Source organism: Lissotriton helveticus, chromosome 7 (assembly GCF_964261635.1).
Source record: "Lissotriton helveticus chromosome 7, aLisHel1.1, whole genome shotgun sequence".
Taxonomy (NCBI): Eukaryota; Metazoa; Chordata; class Amphibia; order Caudata; family Salamandridae; genus Lissotriton; species Lissotriton helveticus.
Window position 1 is genome coordinate 868,132,447 of NC_136068.1, and position 23,775 is coordinate 868,156,221.

Sequence of the window (23,775 nt, forward strand, 5' to 3'; positions counted from 1 at the left end):
GGGTTTAATGGTCCCCACTGCAAGTCCTAATTGGGCCAAAGACAAAAACAAACAATAAAACATCAACAGTTTGGCTTGTAATGGGTCTGTGTTGCAGACACCACATCAGGCCAGAAATTCTTCCAAGCACCTTGCGTAAATGGACTTTGTAGACAGTGGTGGCTGCCATGGAATGGGGGTGGTGGGGTGGATTAAAATACATAAATAAATTTACCTTCTCAGCAGTGCTGCTGCATTCCTCTACTCCATCCTCTGTCTGCTGGAAGCACCAGAAGCACCCAGGCTTCTGGATTCTCCCAGCCAATCACCACGCTGCAGGAGAAGTCGTGATTGGTCTGAGCGCCCCCTTTGGACACTCAGGCAGTGCCTTACCATGTTCTCCATGGGACTGTGCAGCACAATGGAGAAAACGCCATGTGTGCATGACGGTTTTGGGCGGCTCCAGAGGGCGGGCCACACCGTCATGTGTACTTAAAGGAGGGCAAACTACTCCTCCTCTGCTCTGACGTCACAGAGCCTAGCCTGCCCTGGCTCCAACATAGAAGAATAAAATGATAACGTCTTGCTATTATCATTTTCTTTTTTGCACTGCTGAAATAGCAGTGGGGCGACGCTCCTCTTCCTTAGCGGAGGAGCCACCACTGCTTGTAGAGAGATGCTATGCAGCAAGGATAACAACAACCTCAAGAGGTAGACTGAATGGAGTAAACTGCAGCTGCTCAATCTTCACAGATGGGGATATAAATTGCACAGGTCTGGGTGCAGAATCATACCTTACTGGTGTGACAGAAGATCCTCATAAAGTGGGGAGATGCTTATGCCTAGAGCATTAAGGTACAACACTCTTCTGGCCCAGTCTGTAGCCACTAGGATGACCAGTCATTCCTGATCTTCTTCAGAACTCAGGGCAAGGGAGGTAGTAGTGCAAAGGCGTCCAGGAATCCCTTGCTCCACTCTAGTTGGAATTAATTCTTGGAAACTCCAGCACACATATGATTTGACACTGCACATTCTAGACCATGGCATATAGATCTAGCCACGGTTCTCCCCACTGCTGGAAGATGCCCTGTGCCACCTCGGGGAGTAATCGCCATTCGTGCTCGGACAAAGTAGGACCTACATTTGGTTGAGCTCGTCCTCCCTGGCACTCAAAGATGCCTCTAGGTGGTTTTCAATCGGGGGAAGCCATGGTGCACCAGAAAACTCTTTAGCACAGAACCCAGGCCCCCATTCCGTCAGTCAGTGACAACCTGTAACAGCCTCCTCTTGATGGATGGTAGGGAGACCTTCAACATTATGCAAATGGCTCACCTCTTCAACAGACTGACGTGGAGTCATGATTCCAACGGAGACCTGAGTCCTCAGATCTCCATTTCTCCCAGGTGCCTCCCCAACACAGCGTTGAGACATAAATCATCACTATCAGCTGTGTGTGAGGAAGGAAGAAGGGTCAGCCATTGGTCCAACTGTGGTCAAGCAGCCACCACAGCAAATCTATTATGGTCTCCTCCGAAACCTGCTGTGATGCATCACCACTATCAGCTGCATTTTGGGAAGGGAGAGGGGTTTGCCATTTGTCAAATTGCCCTATGAGTAGCCACCACTGCAAATCTTTTGTGTGTCAGTAACAACATTAGTCTTGACCTCCACAGATAGAAGTTGTATAGCCAGGACCTCTCAGCACATCTAGTTACTATAACAAAGGAAACACTTTCTTTAGTTGAGGCTCTGGCTGGGCAAAATCAACCCATTATCAGTGGAAGTAATAAGCCCCACTGGTCTCCTCTACGTCCATGTACAAATTGTCTTGATCATATTGTGGCAGAAAATGATCCCCTTCCATCCCTGTAGTCAGCTCTCACTGGTGGAAAACTCTAATAAGCGTTGGAACTGAAAAGCTTGTGGGGCAAATTAGGGAGGCTCAGTTGTAGAGGCAGTATTTTGTCGGAATCTCAGTTCAGGCGAAGATTAGTGTTAGACCTGGCACCATTGGCATGGGTCTCCCTTCCAGTTTTTTTGCTTTTACCTCCTGTGTTTTTGCTGGTCTAGATGCTTTGGGCACTGCTATTCAGTGCCGAAGTGCAAGTGCTCCCTATTGTAAATTGTTGTAATGGATTAGTGACTCCATGATTGGCTTATTTGATTTACTTGTCAGACCCTAGTACAGTGCACCATGAGTGCCCAGGGCTTGTAAATCGAATGCTGCTGGTAGGCTTGCAGCACTGGTTGTGACACCCACAGAAGCAGCTTTTAAGATATGTCTCAGGCCTGCCATTGCAGAGCCTGTGTGCAGTCTGGGACAGCCATATCGACTTGGCAAGTGCACCCACATGCCAGTCCCTAAACCTTCCCTTTTCTACATGTTAGTCACCCCTAAGGTAGGCCCAAGGTACTCCTGTGGGCATGGTGCATTATATGTGAAAGGTAGGGCATGCCCTGGTGTGTGTGGCATGTCCTGATAGTGAATCACAGCCAATTTCGTTTTTCAATATTGCAAGGCTACCTGTTCCCATAGGCCAGAATGGGCAGTGTGATTATAACATCTTATAATCCTAACTGACCCAGGGAACAAGGTTGAAAAACGAGTTTAGTATGCCTGAACTCAGAATATTAAACTACATCGTTTAGTGTGGGTGTTTTTTACATTCTGTGTTTGAAAATACCACTTTTAGAAAGTAGATATTTGCTTGCCTAACCATCCAGTTTGCCTCTACTAGGCTTGTGTATTCCATGTCTGGGTTGTGAGTGACAGGGGGCTGTAGAAGGCCTTGGCTCCAGCAGTCTGAGGAGTCAGGGTTGGGCCGAATAGGACCTGGGTTGAATAGAGAGTAGGGGGAGGCTATTTCCTTGCACTTGCCTGAGCCTACATACAATAGAGAGTAGGGGGAGGAGATTTCTTTTCAGCTACCTGGGCCAGGTCTGCTTTCAACAATGCGGTTCCACCTCCTGCCAGGAAGCTGCACCAGGGAGGACAGAACTGTTTTTGACTAGGTACAGACACTCTCTGCCTTCAGGGAACAAAGGATTTAGTAGTATAAATATTGGGCCCAGACCCCAGAACTTTAGATCACTTCTGGGAATCAAGACAAACCTTTGCCAAGGAGAGAAACCAAGAAAGCTGAAGGAAGAGACTGCCCCAGTGCTGTTTGCTGTTTGGGGGTGGTCTGCAGTGATTACTTATTGCCAAGGAAAGAAGAAGAGTAACTTTGTGTGCACTTTATCATCTTGAGGAAGATCTTCACGGGCATGAAGCTGAGCTTGCCTCCTGTTCTGAAGTCTCAGGACACCAAGACTTCACCACCAGCTCCCCTGAATGTCCTTGCTGGGAATTCTGCCTCCAGAGAGGTGTCTGCTGCTGTTTTTGGGACCCCTAGAGACTGTGTGTCGCTGGGATCTGGAAGCGCGATGCAACGAGGAAAAAGTGTGGCGCCGCCACAGCTGTTTCCGTTGCATCACCGAAGAAGCGCACCACCGCCGCAGCTGTTTGCCGACACACCGCCGAAGAAGCACGGACCATCGCCGGAGAAGCAAGTCTCCGCCGCAGAGTTTGCAGTCGCATCACAGGAGAAGCGTGTTGCAGGGCCTGTCGTGGCTCAAGAGTCCACCGAGTTCACCGCACGGCCGTTGGGCGTGCACGCATCGCATCCAAGTTGTTGCATCGCATCCAAGACGCCATTTTGTGGCATCGCACTGTATTGTCGCATCGCGGTGCCATCTCGTCGCATCGTAACTTGAACGCAGTAAGAAACCGACGCATCCCCTCCTCTCCGGTAAGGAACTGATGCATCACCTCCCCTGCACTGCATTAAGGAACCGATGCATCACCTCCCCCGAAGCAAGGAACCGACGCATCACCTTCCCTGTGACCCTCTTGTTTGTTTTGCGTTACGCATCTAAGGTACTTTGAGAGTAAAGTGTCACATTTACCATCTACATTGAAGTGAGCTATTTTCTACCCTTTTAAAGTCGTATTCTTGATATTGTATGGTGGATTTTTGTCGTTTGGTCTTATGTTAAGTCTAGATAAAGATTACTTATTTTTCTAAACTGCAGTGGTGTCCATTTGTAGTGTTTTCACTGTATTACTGTATGTTTTCACAAATGCTTTAAACACTGCCTCTGAGATAAGCCTGCCTGCTCTTGCCAAGCTACCAAGGTGGTGCGCAGGGGTTATTTTTAGGAGTGTAGCTCCCTTAGCCCGACTATACGCAAGCGCCCCTACTTGGTCAAAGGTACCTACCTCTGCTAACTAGAGACTCCCATTGATAACAAGGAGTTTGTCTTAGTCGGACATTGGCATTGGCAAAGAGTTCCTCTCCGTTACCGGCTGAGTTGAGAACAGAGTCAACATTGAAGGGACCAGCATAGGTTGAGAAACCAGAGTGGAAGTCGACACCAGAGTCAGCATGGAAAGAGGCTGGTGCTTAAGACCCAAAGGTGTACCAGACAGAACTGGAAGAGTGCTTAAAATGTGCAAAATGGCCTCCCCAAAGGCCTTGTTCTGCTGTGGTGTCACCGATGACCCAGGAAACTCTGGCTGCATCAGGATTCATAATGAAATCAGCTTCTCAAAAGGCGCTCATGAGAGAGACCTGGATGACATCTTTAATCCCTCGTGTCTTCTATAAAGATAGCGAGTGTCAGGACCGGGAAAAGTCCCTCTTGGCCTTGTGTTTCTTCTTCAATTTTGACTTCGACTTACCAGGTGAACTCAAAGAGCACCCATTGCTAGAACAGCCTCAAGAGCAGAAATGAGTTGCACCCTCGACTTTTAGTTGGACTACCATGGTTTTTTCAGATGCTCGGCAAAATACAGCTTCACATCATGGAGCCAGTGGGCCTCTGGGTTAATGAGGGCGGCTTATCCATACAAATTGGAGTTGAGCCCTGAGCTCAGATATCAAACGTTTTACTTGTGCGGGCCCATCACCAATATCTGTTTCCGACAGTTTGGGAATGGTTTGAACCCTGTAGTTGTAGGTTAGGGACATTGTTCACTTGCACATTGGAAACAACTCTTTTCGCACAAAACAGGAGCAAATAGGAGTGGCAACATGTTCTTAAAAAATGCCAACACAAGACTGCAATAACAACAACATACACTGGCAGACACATACACACCTAGCAAAAACAAGTATTGTTGAAGCCAATCTGTCTGACACTGGTTGCCTGCTTTTTGATATGTCAGTACTTGCTCTGTACTGCCATGTTCTAAAACGTTGTGGGAGATGCCAGGACATCGTCATTATTAAAATCGAAAAATTACAGTTTTGGTCTCAGAAAGCACACATTGACAAGGTAGTCTCTAAAACTTAAAAGAACTACTCAGTGTGTAGAAGAAAAAAACATTTTTAAAAAGCACCAATATTTTTTTTATCTTAAAAAGCACGTATTGCTATCGTAGTCCCTGTCATTGAAGGGAGCAAATTTGTGTGTGGATATAATCCTTGTGAAAGAGCAGTAGGCAGTCACTCACAGTAAAGTCCAATGGCAGAAATGGGATGACTCTAAGCCCACTACTCTATACTGTCGTGGGAAGAAGAAAAATGGGAATGACATAACAGCACCCCAGTGGATAGAGCTGGCTGTAAGTAAGGATATGAGGGATATAATATAATGTTTGGGAAGATCAAGGGTGAATTAGCTCCCACTTAATCTGGGTATGCAATTTATTTCAGGAGCCTTTAAGCATGGTGCAATTTTTTAAAACCTAAAACCAGACTGCACTTTGAGCAAGAAGTGCTTGTCCAAGGACACCTTTGATGTGGCTGATGCTTTTCTGTACATTTTTGCACATCGCAGCTGACTCTTACAGACCACCTTTTAGATCAGTTTAGAGAAAATTGAGGATTATACCAGAGCACGGGCAGTTGTAAATGAATGCCCAACACCACTGAGTTATTTTGAGGTGCAAACAACGTCCCATTGTTTCGTACAATCCCGCAGTATCCTGTTTTCCAGGTAGTGACTCACTGTGCTGTCTGCCTTGTGGGCTTCTGTACTGAAAGCTTACAGGCCTCCCTTCCAGGAAGCAGGGCCCTGTGGCTTTGCTCCATTCAGGCAAATGAGGCTAGCTCTCATACAGTTGTATGTGTGGTCTAGACAGCGGGAGATGCTTGCATGGCTCACCATTTTGTTATCCAGTCGGATGCGACTTGGGAGCCTTACTGGTATACCTTTAAAGATGCATCTTATACAGCTCCTCAGCTTCATGGTCAGAGTTCGTGTCATCGCTGTAATCCAGTGCCACAATACAGATGTTTCAGCTTGATGAATGCAGCTGGTCCAGGGCAATCTCTTGCACCGCAAAATGGGAGCTATTCAGCACTTCTCTATAGTCAATCTTCATTATAATGTATGCATTATGATCACTGGGGGCAAATCTTTTTTTTCCCAGAGAGCAACTTTATCTTTCTGTTTGAAATTCATGAGTGGGTCACAACCAGGGCTGCAAGTGGTATGGGTCCTGACGGGGCTAAGCAGGTGCTGAGAATGGTCCCCATCAGGCTTTACATTTTTGCCCTCACCTGCAGGGTGAAAACAAATCTTAACTTTGCAGCAGTACAACCCTCACTGCCTTTAATGTAACTTCAACGAGAATCGTTATAGTTCTTTTAACAGTTTCATTATGTCAGAACTGAAGCATTTTCAATATTATATACAACAAAGCCGTAGTTGTTGCTTATTTAACTTATGCAAATAACAACTATTGACAAAGGCAACACTCATGACTTCTTGTAAGTGTAATGTTACTTGTTGTATTATATACCTGGATGCAATGACAGAAGCAGTAAAATACTAGCCACTGACCTGGTCAGTGTGACTGCTCTCCCTCACGCAGTTTCACCACTAAGTGCTGCCCCCCGATCTCTCGGTTTGCAGGGTGTTCGAGGCCCTCCTCCACCTGAAGGCTCCTGTTTGCGCCTCATCCCCAGTGGGAGAGCACTCTGCTGTTCTGCCTCTAACTCTCTTTGCCTCTTTTCTTTTGTGCCCTCTTTTCCTCTTTCATTCGTTTTGTCCTTATGTCACTTTTTCACTTTTCACTCTCCTTACTCTTCTCACTCTTTCTTTAGCTTTCTACCAGCCACTGCTGTCCCTGCGGACCCCTGCGGATCCCTGCGGATCCCCCCCTCCAGGATGTCCTTCCTGTCCCGCCTCTCAGCTGCTCCACCCTCCCCCGGTCCCTACTTAATGGCAGCTGCACTACTGGTGCACCAAAGGAGCGACAAAGGCAAGCCCGTCTGTGACCCGACCGCAATCAGCACCAGGGACCCGACCGCAATCAGCACCAGGGACCCTGGTCCACTGACCCGCCAACGCTACACCTCCAGCACCCTTTACGATCTCAACCCTGGACGCAACAACTACTGCCAGCTCTGAACGCCAAACAACATCCACAGCCCTCTATCCTGCCTACAGTTCTGCCACACCTTTACCCACCTCCATACCTCAGCAGTATCTCCCAAACTACCGGACATCACAGCTCACAAACCACTCAACTGCATCCTCCTCAACCTACTTTCCTTACACAAGCACGCCATAGAAATCTGGGACCTCCTCAACACCTACTCGCCTGACGTAGCCTTCCTCACGGAAACCTGGACCAACTCCAACTACGGCATCACCACCGACATTCCCGAAGGATACAAGATCTTGCACTAGGATGCCCGATCCGTTCAGGAGGAGGCATTGCAGTCTTTCACAAAAGCACCCTCCCAGACGACACAACGACACCCATGAAGCACCTCCACTTCCAGATCCAGACCAGATGACTCAAAAAGACAGAGGAACAGCAAAACCTTGGAAACATGAACCGCCTACAAAGAAGCCACCACCGCACACCACCAACTCATCAAATCCACAAGGAAGAAATTCTACCAAGACAGAATCCTCACCAACGCACACACCAAAGAACTCTTCTCCATCATCAAGGAATTCGCCAAACCCTGCAGCAAATCAACAGACATCCTACCCACCCAAGACCTCTGCAACAGACTCAGCACTTTCTTCCACCACACGATCAAGATGATCTACGATAACTTCGACAGCCAAAACCACCTCCCCGCTCCAGCTCCCCCCTCATGCGATGCCACCCAACAGACCCTGCTCAAAAGGATCCCACTCATGACAGAAAACACCTTGAAGACCATGAAAAGCTTCCACTCGGGAGCACCCTCTGACCCCTGACCACACCACATCTTACACAGAACCACCTCTGCACCCGAACTACTTCAGACGATCAACTGCTCTTTTGAGACCGCCAGCTTCCCTGATGACTGGAAACACGCTAAAGTCAACCCTCTCCTGTAGAAATGCTCCACGGACCGGACGGACCTCAAGACCTTCAGGCCCATCTCCCTGCTTTCCTTCACATCCAAGGTCATTGAAAAGGCAGTCAATACCCTGCTAGCAAACTTCATTGAAGCTAAACAAGTCCTGGACAGCTCCCAATCTGGATTCAAAAGCAAGCACAGCAGCGAGATCGCCCTACTCGCCATCACAGACGACTTCCACTCCCTCCTCGACCAGGGCTCAACGGTAGCCCTCATCCTCCTGGACCTCTCAGCTTAATTCAACACAGTCTCCCACCTCAACCTATCCACCAAACTCCACGGCGCCAGCAACCACGGCAAGGCACTTGACTGGATCTTCTCCTTCCTCACCGGCAGAACTCAGTGGGTCAGACTCCCTCCCTACCTCTCGGAACAGACGGAGACCAATTGTGGAGTGCCCCAAGGATCCACTTTCAGCCCCACCCTCTTCAACATCTACATGACTACTCTCACAACCATTGTCAGGAACCACGTGCTCAACATCGTCGATAACACCCAGCTGATCCTCTCCCTCACCAACGAACCCAACATCACCAGACAAAATTACCAAGAAGGGATGAAAGCCGTCGCCACCTGGATGAAGAACAACTGCCTGAAACTCAACTCAGAAAAGATAGAAGTCCTCATCCTTGGCTCCACCCACTCCACATGGAACGACTCCTGGTGGCCCTCTGCCCTCGGATATCCCCCACCCTGATAGACCACGCACGAAACCTCAGCATCATACTAGACTCGTCGCTTCAACACCCTCCGCATGCTTCTTAGGACTTTCAGATGGATCCCAACAAAATCCAGAAAAACTGTCACGCAGGCACTCAGCAGCAGATTGGACTATGGCAACGCTCACTGCACCAGAATCAACAAGAAACTCCTTCGCAAACTCAAGACCGTCCAGAACGCCGCAGCCAGACTATTCCTCGACATCTCCAGTCAAATCAACCAACACCTCCGCAATCTCCACTGGCTTCCACTCAAAAGAAGAATAACCATCAAACTCCTCACACACGCATTGAAGGTCCTTCACAACACCAGACCCGCATTGCATTCCTGAACAGCCACCTCTCCTTCCATGCACCCAAAAGACAGCCCAGCTCTCACTGACCTCTGTCCCACGTATCCGCAAGACTAGAATGGGAGGAAAGTCCTTCTCCTACCTCGCAGCCAAAGCCTGGAACTCCCTCCACCTCCGGCAATCTCCCCCATTGCCCCAGTTCAGGAAGGACTTTAAGACCTGGCTTTTCGGGTTACGCCAGCACTCAACGGAGCCCCCCCCACCCCTACCAGCACATTGAGACCCTCACGGGTAGGTAGTTGCGCTTTACAAATAGTTATTGATTGAGCCGGACGGCGCACTATGCGAAACACAGATGTGTACCTAGCGTGTGTTTAAGCCACGCACTTAATTACTTCGGCCACGCCCCTTTGTGAGACCATCCAGTTCTTTCATCCTACTCAAAGCCCTGCTCATAACTAAGACGGAAGTAAGATACCACTAACAGCTTGAGAGCATGTTGGATTAATGTACACAGTTAACAATCACCTGAAAGCCACTCACCATTGTTGTGATCAATGTAATAAACACCAACTTGAGGGTCGTAGGCCTCCTCCCATCCCAAAGGCAACTCATCACCTATGCAGTCAGCAAAGGTGAGCGGCTTGGTGTATCTAAACAAAAACAACAACAAAATCAGAAAAACTGTATTAAAAGCAGTACATGCCACAAAGCCCACAAGGTAATCATCCTAATATCAGTGACCTTTATGGAAGGCATACTGTGCTGGAAGATTTTCCAGCGTACTGGCCAAGAAAATTGCTCAACTTGTTTGTTTAAAAACAGAAAAGTAAACCTATGAACCATTTATTTACTGTATGTGGCCGAAAGGCATTCCCAACCTTGGCTCCGCCATCATCCCGTCAGTAGGACAACATGTACGGCATTGTTTGCTCGTAAACAACTCTTGCTGCTAAAACACAGTTCGGCTTTGGGTGTGGGCTATTTCCATACAATGCTAAGCAGTAGAAGCAGCACGCTAGCCTTGCCTCCCAAGTACAAACCTTTTTAAAGATGAAAAAAACAAGGCAATGCAGGACACCACCCGTTCATTGCTTTGTACTTAACAAAGGACAGTTTTCCCCTTAAGCAATAAAGGTTGCATTAGGAACCGATGACGAGACTTTAGCCTACTGCAACCAGTAAAGCGCCGTACGCACTAACCACAACATTCCTGCCCTTTGTTCCTGTTACTGAAATTAACCTTTGACAAACTTTTGAGCATGGGTCGGCACATTCCACAGATGCAAGAAAGCATGCCGTCTTGCAAAACAAAATGACACAGAAAAGAAAGGGCGATCTGATAAGAAAATGAACGCTATCAAGGCACATGTTGTCAGGTTATGTGCTTCCTGTATATTCCAGGTCAGCCTAGTCCATCTGGAGTTCGCCAGAACTTGATCAAACTGGGAAATTGGGACCTTCGCAATCGACAACCATGGTAAGTAAGGGGGTTGGGGCACAATGCAATTCTGGGGCCCTTGTGAGTTAGGAGAGGCAGGGACAAGTGAGGTTTGTTAATGCTTGTGCTGTGTTAATCTCTGACTCCACTTAAAGTTCTATTATACAATACTTTACATGCACTCCACTCATAAAACCAAAATGCCTGGCAGATTAAAGTTAGATTACTGGCTATCATGTAAGCACCATTGAGGAGAACATCAGAGGTGATCTTTCTTAAATTGAGACCCCCTTCAAAGATTAACTAGTATACATAACAAACAGAATGGTTGCGAAACAACAGCATGGGCTGATCTCAACTATCATTTGCCACAAGCCAAACATCACGAGATTTTTAAATTGAGAACGTGTTTCTTTTGAGCCTAAATTTGAAGCCTATTTTTGAATCATTTCCCATTTAAATTGCCCAAAAGGCTTCCACTCAACAGCAAATACTCTGTGCGTAACCTTGGCTCACGCCCTCATTTATTGCCACGCGTGGAGAACCGGAGTGTCACTGTTGCATACCTGCATCTCAACTCTTAGCTACCGTCCAAGAAAACTACAGATTGCATCAATTCATTCATTCCACAACCAACTAAGTTTGTGGACACACCAAGAAGCTTGGAACTTAGTCCAACACATACCTGTACGCCCACTTTCTCTAAAAGAATGACGCAGTTGAAAGTAGTTCAGCAAACTTTATACTAAACTTATTTAAAATAATTAAATGAAATAATAATTCTTATATTTGAAATTATTCTTTTATCTAGTATTTTTTACTTCATAGTCCCTGTGCTACCTAGGGACCATCAACCCTATGAGACTGCATATTTCTAGCATGGCCCCCTGCACATTACGGAATTAACAGCTATGATGATAATTAAACACATCAGCAAATACCTGGGAACTAACAGAACATTTAATATTCATATAAAGCATAAGACTATGACATGGGATTCGGTCTTACTCACTTGAGCCTGGACGCCACGTCTCCATACTGTTGTTAAATGGGGTAATGCAACAAACTGCTTGCATGCATGCATGCCCATCAAAATGATAAACTAGAAGTAAAGTAAATGATTTATATAAATGCCTTCATCTGTCATAGATTACATGTTTGATTTCTTTGCCTCATCAGGTGCACATATCTGCCCCATGTCGATTATTCAGATTCCTTTGCAAACTAATAAATCACGGAGCAGTGCTTAATTTGAGCTGGTGGTTTCTGGTGCTCAGCAACAGCACTTAATTGCTAAAAACGGCACTTATAACAGTCTGCCACATGGTGGCACTGTCGGTTTAAGTTGGAGATCAGCACAACAGCTGCTGTTTATTAATTAAACATACAAGAAAAATGAATTCCTGCCTCCCAAGTCATTTTTATAGCTTTGGTCGCCTGGAATTGTCAGACTGTCACGCTTGTAGCAGTGTGATGGTATGTAGTTGTGTTAGTATTGTAATTTTCATGCATGCACTGTGCTCTACAGAGCGTTTGCTCTTATACCATTGTTGTAAAACACTCTGCCACCCCTCAAGGTCAGCAGTGCTATATCAAAAACTATTAATACATAAATGTTGGACAGACCCAGGTAGAATAGGAAACACCCACCTTCCTTATCTGAAATGTTTACTCTGGAAAAAGATCCTGACCATTGGAAGTTCCGCCTTACTTTCCTCTTATAGAATGAGCGGACTCATGTGATAAAACTTTGCAGCCACACAAAGTGGGCTGTGGGCACACTCATCACTACATTAGTTAAAGGATTTAGCTAAAATGTCGTTATGGGCTCAGGAAAACGTTTTCTTTTTTCATAATTACGACTACTACTACTTTTTGGAAGCCTTCTGTCAAGATGGACTTGTGTTATGATTCTGAAAGGAATGCTCCTGAACTTTAGGGCACGGACAATCTTGACAAAGGTCATACTAGGTACTATTAACATGCCTCATGATCTGGTTCACAAGTTCATCTGAATGTTAAGAATCCTGGTCAAGAGAGGAGATTCATTGTAAAGTTGATTTTCTAACAACATTTGACTTTGCATCACAGTTTAAAAGTAAACTGGTTCCCTACGTAATTCTTTTGTTGCTGCAATGCAGTTGCATAGGCTCTGGCCTAGAACTTGCAGTGAGGGCATTTACTGATGGGGCTCTGGCCTAGAACTTGCAGAGAGGGCATTTACTGATGGGTATTTCCTGAACACAAGGGATGAAAGGCTCCAGTATTCTATGCAGGGGTATATGCTTTACCAGACACTGGATACAAGTTATGCTTTCAGTATTAGAAACTCAACAATGCTCATTATGCTTTCTTTTCACATCAGATCTCACTTGTGACCTAGTCCAACGTTCTCGGCCTCTGTGGAGCGCGTAACGTGCAATTCACATTAAGAACACAAAAGAAAATGTCGGCCAGTCCTACTGTGTAGTGTCTTTGCATCAGGATTGGACATCCATCAATCAATCGATCAATCAGGGGTTTGTAAAGCGTTAGCAACTCACCTAGAATGGGTCTCAAGGCGCAGAGGGAGGGGAGTGGTCCGCAGATCATGGAGGTTCACTGAGTTCCATTGAAGAGCCAGGTCTTGAGGTCCTTTAGGAACTTGGGGAGCGGTGCACTCTGTCAGAGGTGGAGGGGGAGGGGGAGGGGTTTGGGGAGGGAGTTCTAAGCCTTGGCCGCGAGGAGGGAGAAGGAGCCTAATGTGGGTTCTTTCAAGTAATTGGAACACACTGAAGGAAAAGACTAGGATACATGCCACACCCTCCTTGTTGAGATATGTGCATATGTTCAGCACCTCTTAGTGCTGCAGCAGCAGAACATGGTAAAAGCGGAGTCAGATAAAGTAGCAAAGTAAATTTGGGTGATGCTGTTTTAGACAGTAAAAACAGGAAGCGGCAAAGCCAGTAATTCTACGCCGTAAAAGGTCATTCAAATGGGTTGTCAATGCTTTGTTGGTTGGCAGCTGTATGAAAATGCATGTGTCATGATGTATGTACAAGCACGGTTGGCAATCTTGCAATTAGTTTTCTATTAAAGAAATCCCATTCCAAGATAGATGCTCATGCAAATACGGGCAACTTCGACCACGGCGCTGCGCGTTTTAACACGTGGCTGACGGCAGTGTAGTGATGTAACGGTCTAGTTTACTTACGCACACGCATCCACACATCCGCAGGCCAGGCGTGGCCTGCGGGGTCCAATAAAAGAAGGACGCGCGCTCGTGCACGTCACTTCCGACCCTGACACTGTGTGTGCCTGAGTGTTGTCGCGGCACCGCGCCCTGCCCCTGCGCAAGCACTAATCACTAAAGGGGGGCCCAGCACACACCCCCACAACACTGGCGACGAGCGGAGGGGGCCCAACCCTCGCCCGTCCACCGACAGCCTGCCCGGAGCGGTCTGCTCCTCTCCGCGGTGCCTACCGCGTGTCTCCCAGCCGAGCCGCCTGCTTTCGCTGGGCCGGCCCTCCTGTCCCTGCTTCCCTGCCTGGGTCTTCGGTGGCGCTGGGTGCATCATTGTCAAAAAAAGAACAAAGGAAAAGGAAAGGAAACGACAAGGAAAGCAAGAGCGGAACAGACGTGGACACGGCGACTGCTCCGGCCGCCTGGAAAACGCGACCGGCTGCTGAACGCCACGCATCCCGCGTGAGTCAAGTGCCGGCGCGACACCCTGCCAATGCTCACGCATTGCGCGTGAGCCGCGGAAAACGCCCTGTTGTCCCTCACACATTGCGCGTGTGCTGGGTGTGGACAAAAGGAGGTCCTGTCACGCCCTGGAGGGACACTACTGACGACCTGGTGCCCACAGGAAGACCCCAGAAGGCGTCACGACGCCCTCAAGCCACAGGAGGCCTACCACGCCTGCGACGAGACCGTGGTGGGCCGCACAGCTACCACGTGGCATCACGGAGCGGCGCTAGTAAGACAGCGACGCTTTCTGCAGCAGTACACCTGCCTACAGGGACACTTTCGCCATGGGGGACGGAGACGCACCTGCTCCCACCATCAACATCCCATTTCAGCATGCCGCTGCGGGGGTGTTACCACCGTTCAGCGAAGCAGCGGACCCGTCTACGGCCTCGCCGCGATGGAAGATCTGGCTCGAGAGACTGGAAAACTACTTCGTGGTCACGAGAGAAACAGACAATGCGGTAAAAAGATCACTATTACTTCACTATGCGGGGGATGAAATTTTCAGACTTTTCAAACATTTACCCAATACGGGTGCTGCGGATAGCTATGACGCGGCTGTTGCGGCCCTCAATGGCCATTTCGATCCCCAATTGAATGTAGACTTCGAAGTATTTAAATTGGGCCAGGCCGGTCAGCGGGAGGGGGAGTCGATGGACCAGTTCCATACCCGTGTCAGAGAACTAGCCAGCGCCACGGATGAGGACCAACCGAGAGCCATAAGACGACAGATCATTCAAGGGTGTAGAGACAAGACACTGAGAGGATTGATTCTGCGCAAACCCGGAATCTCACTGGAAGACATCTTAATCCTGGCCAGGTCCCACGAACTTTCAAGCGTCAGAGCCACTGCCATGGAACAGGCCCTACACAAAACCGCAGTCAAGCCCGAACCTATCAAGTTGGAACGTGCAGATGCTGTGCGGCCGCGACTACGTGGACCGCCACCGAGAGGATATCGGAGAGATTCACCCCAAGCCCGGTGTGGATATTGCGGCCATGAACCTCACGCGGCCAAAGACTGCCCAGCCCAGGGGCAAACATGTGCGAATTGCGGGATTCCAAACCATTTTGCATCGGTCTGCCGCAGGAAGAACCAATCCAAGAACTTCAAGGGACCACGGACGCCTACCAAGGCCGTTCGTCAACTATCACTAACCTAATCACCCCCGGTGAAAGCAGAAAGGCACCTACCCACAGTGTATGATGACTCTGAGTCGGAGGACGAAGAGGCCTACATCGTCTCGTTCGCAAGGGAGCTCAAACAACGACGACGACCACAACCAACATGCATTGTGCAGATGGGAAACAACGAGGTCAAGGAAATCATTGACACTGGCGCCACGGTCAATGTGATGGGCCTGCAACAGTTTAACAAGCTACGCCCACGGCCTGAAGTGCTACCATCCAAGACAAGAATCTTCGCCTACGGAGCAGACACGCCACTGCCCCTCAAAGGCAAAATCATAATACCCATCCAAGCCGACGAGTCAGAGGTAATGGCGACTGTTCACATCATCAACCGAGAGGCTGACACCTTGCTAAGTAGCCACACGGCGGAGGACCTGAAACTAATAGCATTCGCCAACCGTATCAGAGCACACCAAGTGGATGAGCTATTGGGACGATTCCCGGAACTTTTCAGAGGGCTGGGATGCATAAAATGTGAACCTGTTAAACTCCACATTGACAAATATGTCACTCCCACTGCACTACGCCACCGACGGATACCTTTTCACCTTCGCCCATTGGTGGAAAAAGAACTCGAGAAACTTGAGTGCCTGGGCGTCATCGAAAAGGTCACGGGACCCACTCTGTGGGTCTCGCCCATGGTCATTGTAGAGAAACCAAAGCAACCGGGCGAAATCCATTTGTGCATCGACATGCGGTTACCAAACACCGCCATCCGAAGGGAAAGACATTTGACTCCTACTATGGACGACATAGTGGCCGACGTCAATGGGTCGAAGTGGTTTTCCAAAATTGACCTCAACGCGGGATACCACCAATTGCCACTAGCGGAGGAGTCTCGTTTCATCACCACCTTTAGTACCCATCTAGGTCTCCGGCGCTACAAGCGGCTGAATTTTGGCATCTCATCAGCAGCAGAGGTGTTCCAAAACACAATCAGAGAACTCCTGTCTGGACTACCCGGGGTGACAAATGTCAGCGACGACATTCTGATACACTCTGCCACCGCGTCTGAACATCACAAGAACCTTCGGGATGTCCTCAAGAGACTGAGTACCCATGGAGCGACACTCCACAGAGAAAAATGTCAATTCTTTCAACCCTCAATTGAATTCTTTGGCTATGTGTTCAACCAAGAGGGAATCCAGATTGACCCGAGGAAATCCAAAGCCATAAAGGACGCCCCAGCGCCGAAATCCCCGACGGAGGTGAAGAGTTTTCTGGGGATGGCCACGTACTGTGGCCGATTCATTCCGTGCATGGCTACTCGAAGCGAGCCTCTGCGAGCACTGACCAAGGCGGACGCCGCGTGGCAGTGGGGCGGGAAGGAAGATGAAGCCTTTCAAGGTATCAAGGATGCCCTCTTGGAGAAAGCCACCCTCTCGTACTTCGACCCCGCCAAACGCACGGAGGTGATCGTCGATGCCAGTCCGGTGGGCCTTGGCGCTGTCCTGACCCAAGAACATGAACCCGGGCAGTGGACAGCATTAGCCTTCGCCAGTAAGGCTCTGACCCCTACCGAAACCAGGTACGCACAAATCGAGAGAGAGGCTCTCGCCATCAAGTGGGCCTGTAGCCATTTTCACTTGTACCTACAAGGACACTCCTTCGTCATGGTCACTGACCACCAACCTTTAGTGCCCATCTTCAAGGGATATGCACCCCACCCACCACCTCGCATTGAGCGCTGGGTGATTCAACTTCAATCGTATGAAATGGAGGTGGTGTATCGCCCAGGGGCCAAGAATCCTGCAGACTATCTATCGCGTCACCCCACACAACCAGAGCCGGCACCGGTGGATGATGACTGTGAGGAATACGCACGGTGGGTGGCACTCACCTCATGCCCACAATGCATGTCAATAGAAGATATCAAGGAAGCAGCCACCGCCGACAATATTTACATGAGGTCGCTGCAGGCAGTTCAGGAAGGCTCGTGGACTGACTACCTACGCCCACCCAACTCCTGGACTGCAGAAGACAAAGAGGCACTCCCGAAGATCTGGCATGTCAGGCACGAGCTAAGTGCCACAGAAGATGGAGTACTACTCAGAGGGTCACGACTAGTGATCCCACAAAGTTTAAGGCACCGAGCAACCCAACTCGCCCATGGAGGACACCAGGGCGCGACGAAGATGAAAGCACGTATGCGGGAAAAGGTGTGGTTCCCGGAGCTTGAAACCACAGTGGACGAGTATGTAAAAAACTGCCTGTCATGTCAGTTGACCAGCGACCCCGACAGACCTGCACCAGTAATTACGGAAGAAGCTTGCATGTCACCCTGGACCAAGGTCAGCATAGATTTTGGTAGCTTCCCGGGGGAAGGACACACGCTGGTGGCCATTGACGCTTACTCAAAATACCCTTTAGTGGAAAGGGTTGTCTCCACTGCGTTCACACATGTCGGCCCGGCGCTAGAAAAAATGTTCTCCATGTTTGGATACCCTACCGAAATACGGAGCGACAATGGACCGCCATTCCAGGGAACTGAGTTTGCCACATTCCTGAAGTCCAGAGGCATCCTGCATCGTCGCATCACACCTCAGTGGCCCCAAGCCAATGGGGACGTTGAGAGGTTTATGCGAACACTCAATAAGATATTCCGGATAGCGGTAGTGGAGCAAGCTGACCCCGAACAGAGGCTGCACGAATTCCTACGGGAGTATCGGGGAACCCCTCACTGCACCACGCAAAGGAGCCCATGGACCCTCATGTTCCAAGGCCAACGACGAGACCTTCTGCCCAGCATCCCGGGGTGGATACCAGACTTGGCCCACACGGAAGACACTCAAGAACGAAGACGACTAGGGAACCAACGAGCAAGTCGACGCCGGAGGGCGACTCCAAGAATCCTAAGGCAGGGGACCCGAGTGATCATACGAAACAGGCGTCCGGGAGGCAAGTTCCAAACGCGATACGAGCCAGGCACTTGGACCATAACATCCACCAAAGGTACCATGATCACTGCAAGAAAAGGCGAAGAGGAAGTCTCGAGGAACATTTCCTGGTTCAAAGCGATCCCGACAGCATCGAGACAATGTTCGAAAGGCACGGGAGAAGACTGTGGATCGCAGGTGACAGCTGTGCCGGAGGAAGAGAGCAGCTCACCATCAGGGAGTCAGACGGAGAGATTTGAGCCGGAACCGATATCCACGACTCCGTCGGATGCGGGCACGGACAATCACCAAAGCATGGAAAATGGCCGGGGCCACGCGCAGAGGTACAACCTGCAGCCCAATCCACCACCGAGCCAAAGATTAAAAGACTATGCCGGTCTGCTGAGGCCCTGAAGTTTACATCAAGGGACACGCAAGTACAGGAACATATTGTGGGGAATTTCCACCTAGTTGAAAACACTGATTGGACATTGTGGAAAAAAAGTTTTATAGAGTTGGATAGGGATGTAGTGATGTAACGGTCTAGTTTACTTACGCACAGGCATCCACACATCCGCAGGCCAGGCGTGGCCTGCGGGGTCCAATAAAAGAAGGACGCGCGCTCGTGCACGTCACTTCCGACCGTGACACTGTGTGTGCCTGAGTGTTGTCGCGGCACCGCGCCCCGCCCCTGCGCAAGCACTAATCACTAAAGGGGGCCCAGCACACACCCCCACAACAGGCAGCGCTTGATAAAACTGCCACTCTGAAATCTGTTAGCCTATCCAGATCTCGCCCCATACGCTCTGTGGTTCTCAGAAGAAGTCAGACAGGAAGAAAGCAGTTGTAAAAGACTGGAACGTAAGTGAAGAAAGTCATACTCACCGGATTCTAAAAACACATATAAAAATGCCTTGGAAGACTATCATAAATGACTTGACTCGAAGAGAAGGGCATTCCTGGCTGACTGTATTGCCAGCGCTAAAAACTCTCAAGGGAAATTATTAGGATAGTGAAACTAGAAGGACACGAACAGGACATCTTATAAAGGCTGGTTAAACTGGATCACCCTTCTCAGAGGGGCAGATAACATTGCATTACAGAACTCTCTGTGGAAACCGTCATCCAGGCTGATGTGGAACTCTTTGGACACTTATCTCGACTCCTACAAACCCCCATAAACACCACTGTATGTCTATGAGTCACACCACGTGCCCTTAAGGGTGCAGGCCATGGCTCGTGCCCTTACAGCTGTATCTCTTGGATCACTATGTAGCTAATTGACATTACCAGTACTAGACTGTGGTATATTATGCCTATCAATATCGGATTGCTCTGGTGCCCGCATTTGCATAGAACTTTGTAAGCATATAACACCACTCGTCTAGCTTTTGTTTCCCTTTTCTTCTTCCCCTTTCTCTTTTCTTTTCTCTCCCTTTCAACTGGTCTTTCTTCTTTTATTATTGATCATTTGGGTTAGCCTCTTGATACTCTCATAGGCGTATTAACCTCATGTTATGCTTTTATATGTGACATTATTGGCCTTGTATATATGATATACTAACCCTCCTACAAAATCATTTTTGTATTTTTCTTCTGGAAAATCAATAAAGTATTTTGAAGGAAAAAAAGAAATCCTTCACTAAACCTGCAGCATTAGAGCAAGGCTTCTGACCTTCTCAGGACATTTGCACTATTCTTTCGGACGTCTTCGAAGAAAAGATTATGCAGCTCTTTCCACTCCAGTGTTTCATTACCTCCAGGGCACAAGTCGGGGTACCACGCGGGTGGACGGCATCCCCCCACTTATTTTCCAGGGTTTTCCAGGGTGGACGCCGTCCACCCTGCTCAATCAAAACGCCGTCTACCCTTCCCAAATAGGAGCGCGCACAAAGTCCACAAAGAATGCATTTCCGGGTGTCTGGCTGAATCTTCTCGGACTGCCGCCGGTCACCATGCCCCACATGGCCCATCATCCCCTAATGAGAAAAGATTAGCGGGTACCTGGAAGTCAAACGGGGGGGCGGGGGGGAGGGGGATGTGCTCTCAGTGAGAAAGCAGTTTCAGAAAAATTAGCGATCACTGTTGACAAGTCTCGCAGGTGACCTTCCGAAACTAAAACGTGATCACATCCATGTTCCTTATTCTTTTGCCACAGCCATCTGCTAACTGATTTAATGTGTGCCTCGCCAGACAATAAAAGGAGCAGTACTGCATCTATTTCGACATCGCCACCAAAGGTCGAGTGTTTCCAAGAAATACATTTTTAATTTTACATCTTTAACACCCAGGAAATAAACTCCGCTTTCAGAAAAAGAAAAATATTGTGAAAAGTATCAGACGTGTTTTAGAGTAACAATGCAGCAGGATTGTTATTTCTGCCGTCGCATATGCGGCCCTCTATTCAGCTAGAAGTAGTGTTGGGGGGGGGGGGGGGGGGGGGGAGTCCTCTATCCCATTTAATTTTATAGGTGATGGGGTGGCGAGGTTTAGAATGCAGGGGGCCAGAGCCATAATTCCAGCTATTCCGTTTGACCAAAGTATGTGATCGTGGGCAGAACCAGGCCGTAACACCAGCTTCTCCCCATAGTGTGTACATTTGGGCATAAGAGGGTCCATTCCCTTGTTTGTAAAAATGTGAGCATTTAAATGCAGCTTAGTCTGTAAACAAAGAAAATCTCAAAACGCATGTTAATTTTAAAATAATTCACTCATCACCTTGATGCTCACAGAGGCGATATTTCTAAAGGGGTCGACAGCTATCTGTGTGGGCCCCTTGAAGATACAGGGCTCTTGCCTCAGATATAGCGCCCCTTGTTGGTATGTTTGCTCCAGTGCTATGCAGTGTCCAGCGGGAGCAGTGCTGTTACGGGGGCGGGGGGGGGGGGGGTTGGGGTTTTTACAGTAGTATCGAAGTAAACTTCAACAGAAGCAATGTGAGAGAGCAACTGAAATTATGCGATGGTGACCAAATTATGCGGCAGGGCTAAGTTATGCGACAAGGAAACACAGGAATGTTGGTGATGGTGCCTTGGAAAGTGAACCATTGAGAAGTGCAAGAGCCTCCCCACTGGGCAGATTATTGTTTAGTTGTTAACCGTGACAAGGCTGTAGAGGGGTTACTTTGGGCCAGGGGGTTGGCTTTGTCCTTGTTGGTAATCAGGAGATTCTCACTAGCAATATTGTGGCACCAGTGTGGTCGTCCTGGAAGAGATAATTCTGGTTTTGGAGTTGGTGCACACTGCTTTCTCAATGATTTTTCAGATCAACGATGGCTGTATTTTCTTGTGCCCATTTTATCTGTATTTATCCATTTTTATTTTGTGCTTTGCATATAAATGAGGTTGTCAAACTGTACATTTCCATATTTATTTATCTGATAGGCGAGCACTCATACTTTGCTGTTTGGCGAGTTTTAGCTATTAAGCTGGCAAATATTACATAACAATACATCCACTGTAAATACTAGCATTATACCATAAATGTATGTTGATATATGCCTTTATTTAAAGAAATGTCCTCCTGTTTTTTTATTTACATGCTGTCCAACTGTTGGCCTATAATTTATGAAAGACAGCACAGTGAGTCACTTAAAAGTACGACAATTTTCTGTATTTATCCACTTTTACAAATAAATGTAGACCGTAAACACATTGTTTTCTGTCTGTATTTATCTGTAAAAACTGGGAGCCTTACACATAAGCATCCTTTACAAGCGCGTAACAAAGCTTGAGGAACTGTATCTTTTTCTTTTCTCTCGACCAATGCTCCTCTGCACATCATACATGGCCTTTCCAATTGACTTTCCTCTTAGTTCCCTTGTGGAATTGTTGTTAGGGCAAGGAAGCATTGATGTTTCTAAGTTTAGGGTTAAAAATGATCACTTTTGAAAGGTCTCCATGCATTCATTAAAGGCAAACTGCTGTGTCGCCAACATCCAAAAGTGCTTTAACCTCTTCAAATATAAACATTTGGGTGCTCAAGATTGATGGACATCTATGGAATGCCTCAGAATCGTTTCTAAGGAATGAATGACGGTGACAGCAGGATGCCACCATTCCTTCAACTATGAAAATGCTGACAGTTGCCTAATGTGGAATCTTTTATTTACACTACAGCTACAGTATCTTGGGAGCCATCCTATTCAACAGATCTCCCTGCCTTGCATTTGTCCTGCTCACACCTGTCGTGATGTCACTTCCTGTCGTGATGTCACTTCCTGTCGTGATGTCACTCCCTGTCGTGATGTCACTCCCTGTCGTGATGTCACTCCCTGTCGTGATGTCACTTCCTGTGACCACGCCTAACTTGGAGAGTCCCCCCACTTCTTTTTTTAAGACTTGTGCCCTGATTACCTCTAACCCCTGGCCACGACGAATTTGTCAATAAACGTGCCTTTATCCTTCATAGGCCTCTATTGTTCGCAGCTGAGAAGTTATATATACTTAGTCAGAGAAACAACGTGACCTCCTGTAATTTTGTTTAATGGAGACTTCTAGCTGTTTAAGCATTCTCTCTCGGTTTAATTTTCTGATCCTTATTGTAGCCTCAATACCTCACCACGGATTACGCTTTATCCATTTTCTGAGTGTCCCTTCAAACTTTAGAAAATCACTTAGCTGAAAGATAGTCTGAATTAAAGAAACAAGTGATAAAGAAGTTGAATGAGGAAACACAATGTAAAGGTTTTTACAAATGCAGCAACAATCTCCAGTGAGCGACGTGAAGAATTTTATCCTCGTGTCATGCAAAACATATGATTTTATAAATTAGTGAACAAAAATACATAATCATCGTTCGTCAGAAGGTAGTGAAACTACAGGGCAGAAATTGCATGCCACTGATAGTCAACATGGATTCTAATAAACAATTAATCTAAATCAGAACCTAACACCGTATATTTTATTACCAAAGAGATGAGGTTATGGTCGGGACAAGCAAGATTGTAATCTGTGAGCAGTTATTACGTTACCATCAGCAAACAGCAAAGCAGCACAAATGTCCATATTTTTCACTAAATCACAAAAAGAGAGTAACACTGAAAGGAGAGGCCCTGAGAATGCACCTTTATCCAATATATTGCACCTTAAGAAACAAGCATTTGCAATGCAATAGGTCTCGCATTTGTTAAAGTTAGAGCTGTTGACTTTGAAAATTACAATGCTTTTTACTTTTGTTTTTTTATTTGCAGT

General features: G+C 47.7%; 1 protein-coding gene across 1 annotated transcript in view; it reads right to left on the reverse strand.

The window, feature by feature from the left end:
- Nucleotides 1-23,775, reverse strand: part of WWC1 (WW and C2 domain containing 1) — a 385,050-nt gene that overhangs the window by 235,815 nt on the left and 125,460 nt on the right. The window contains exon 2 of the mRNA XM_078653391.1: nt 9,889-9,998. Within this exon, the coding sequence (XP_078509517.1) occupies nt 9,889-9,998 (110 nt within the window). The remainder of the gene's footprint in view (nt 1-9,888; nt 9,999-23,775) is intronic.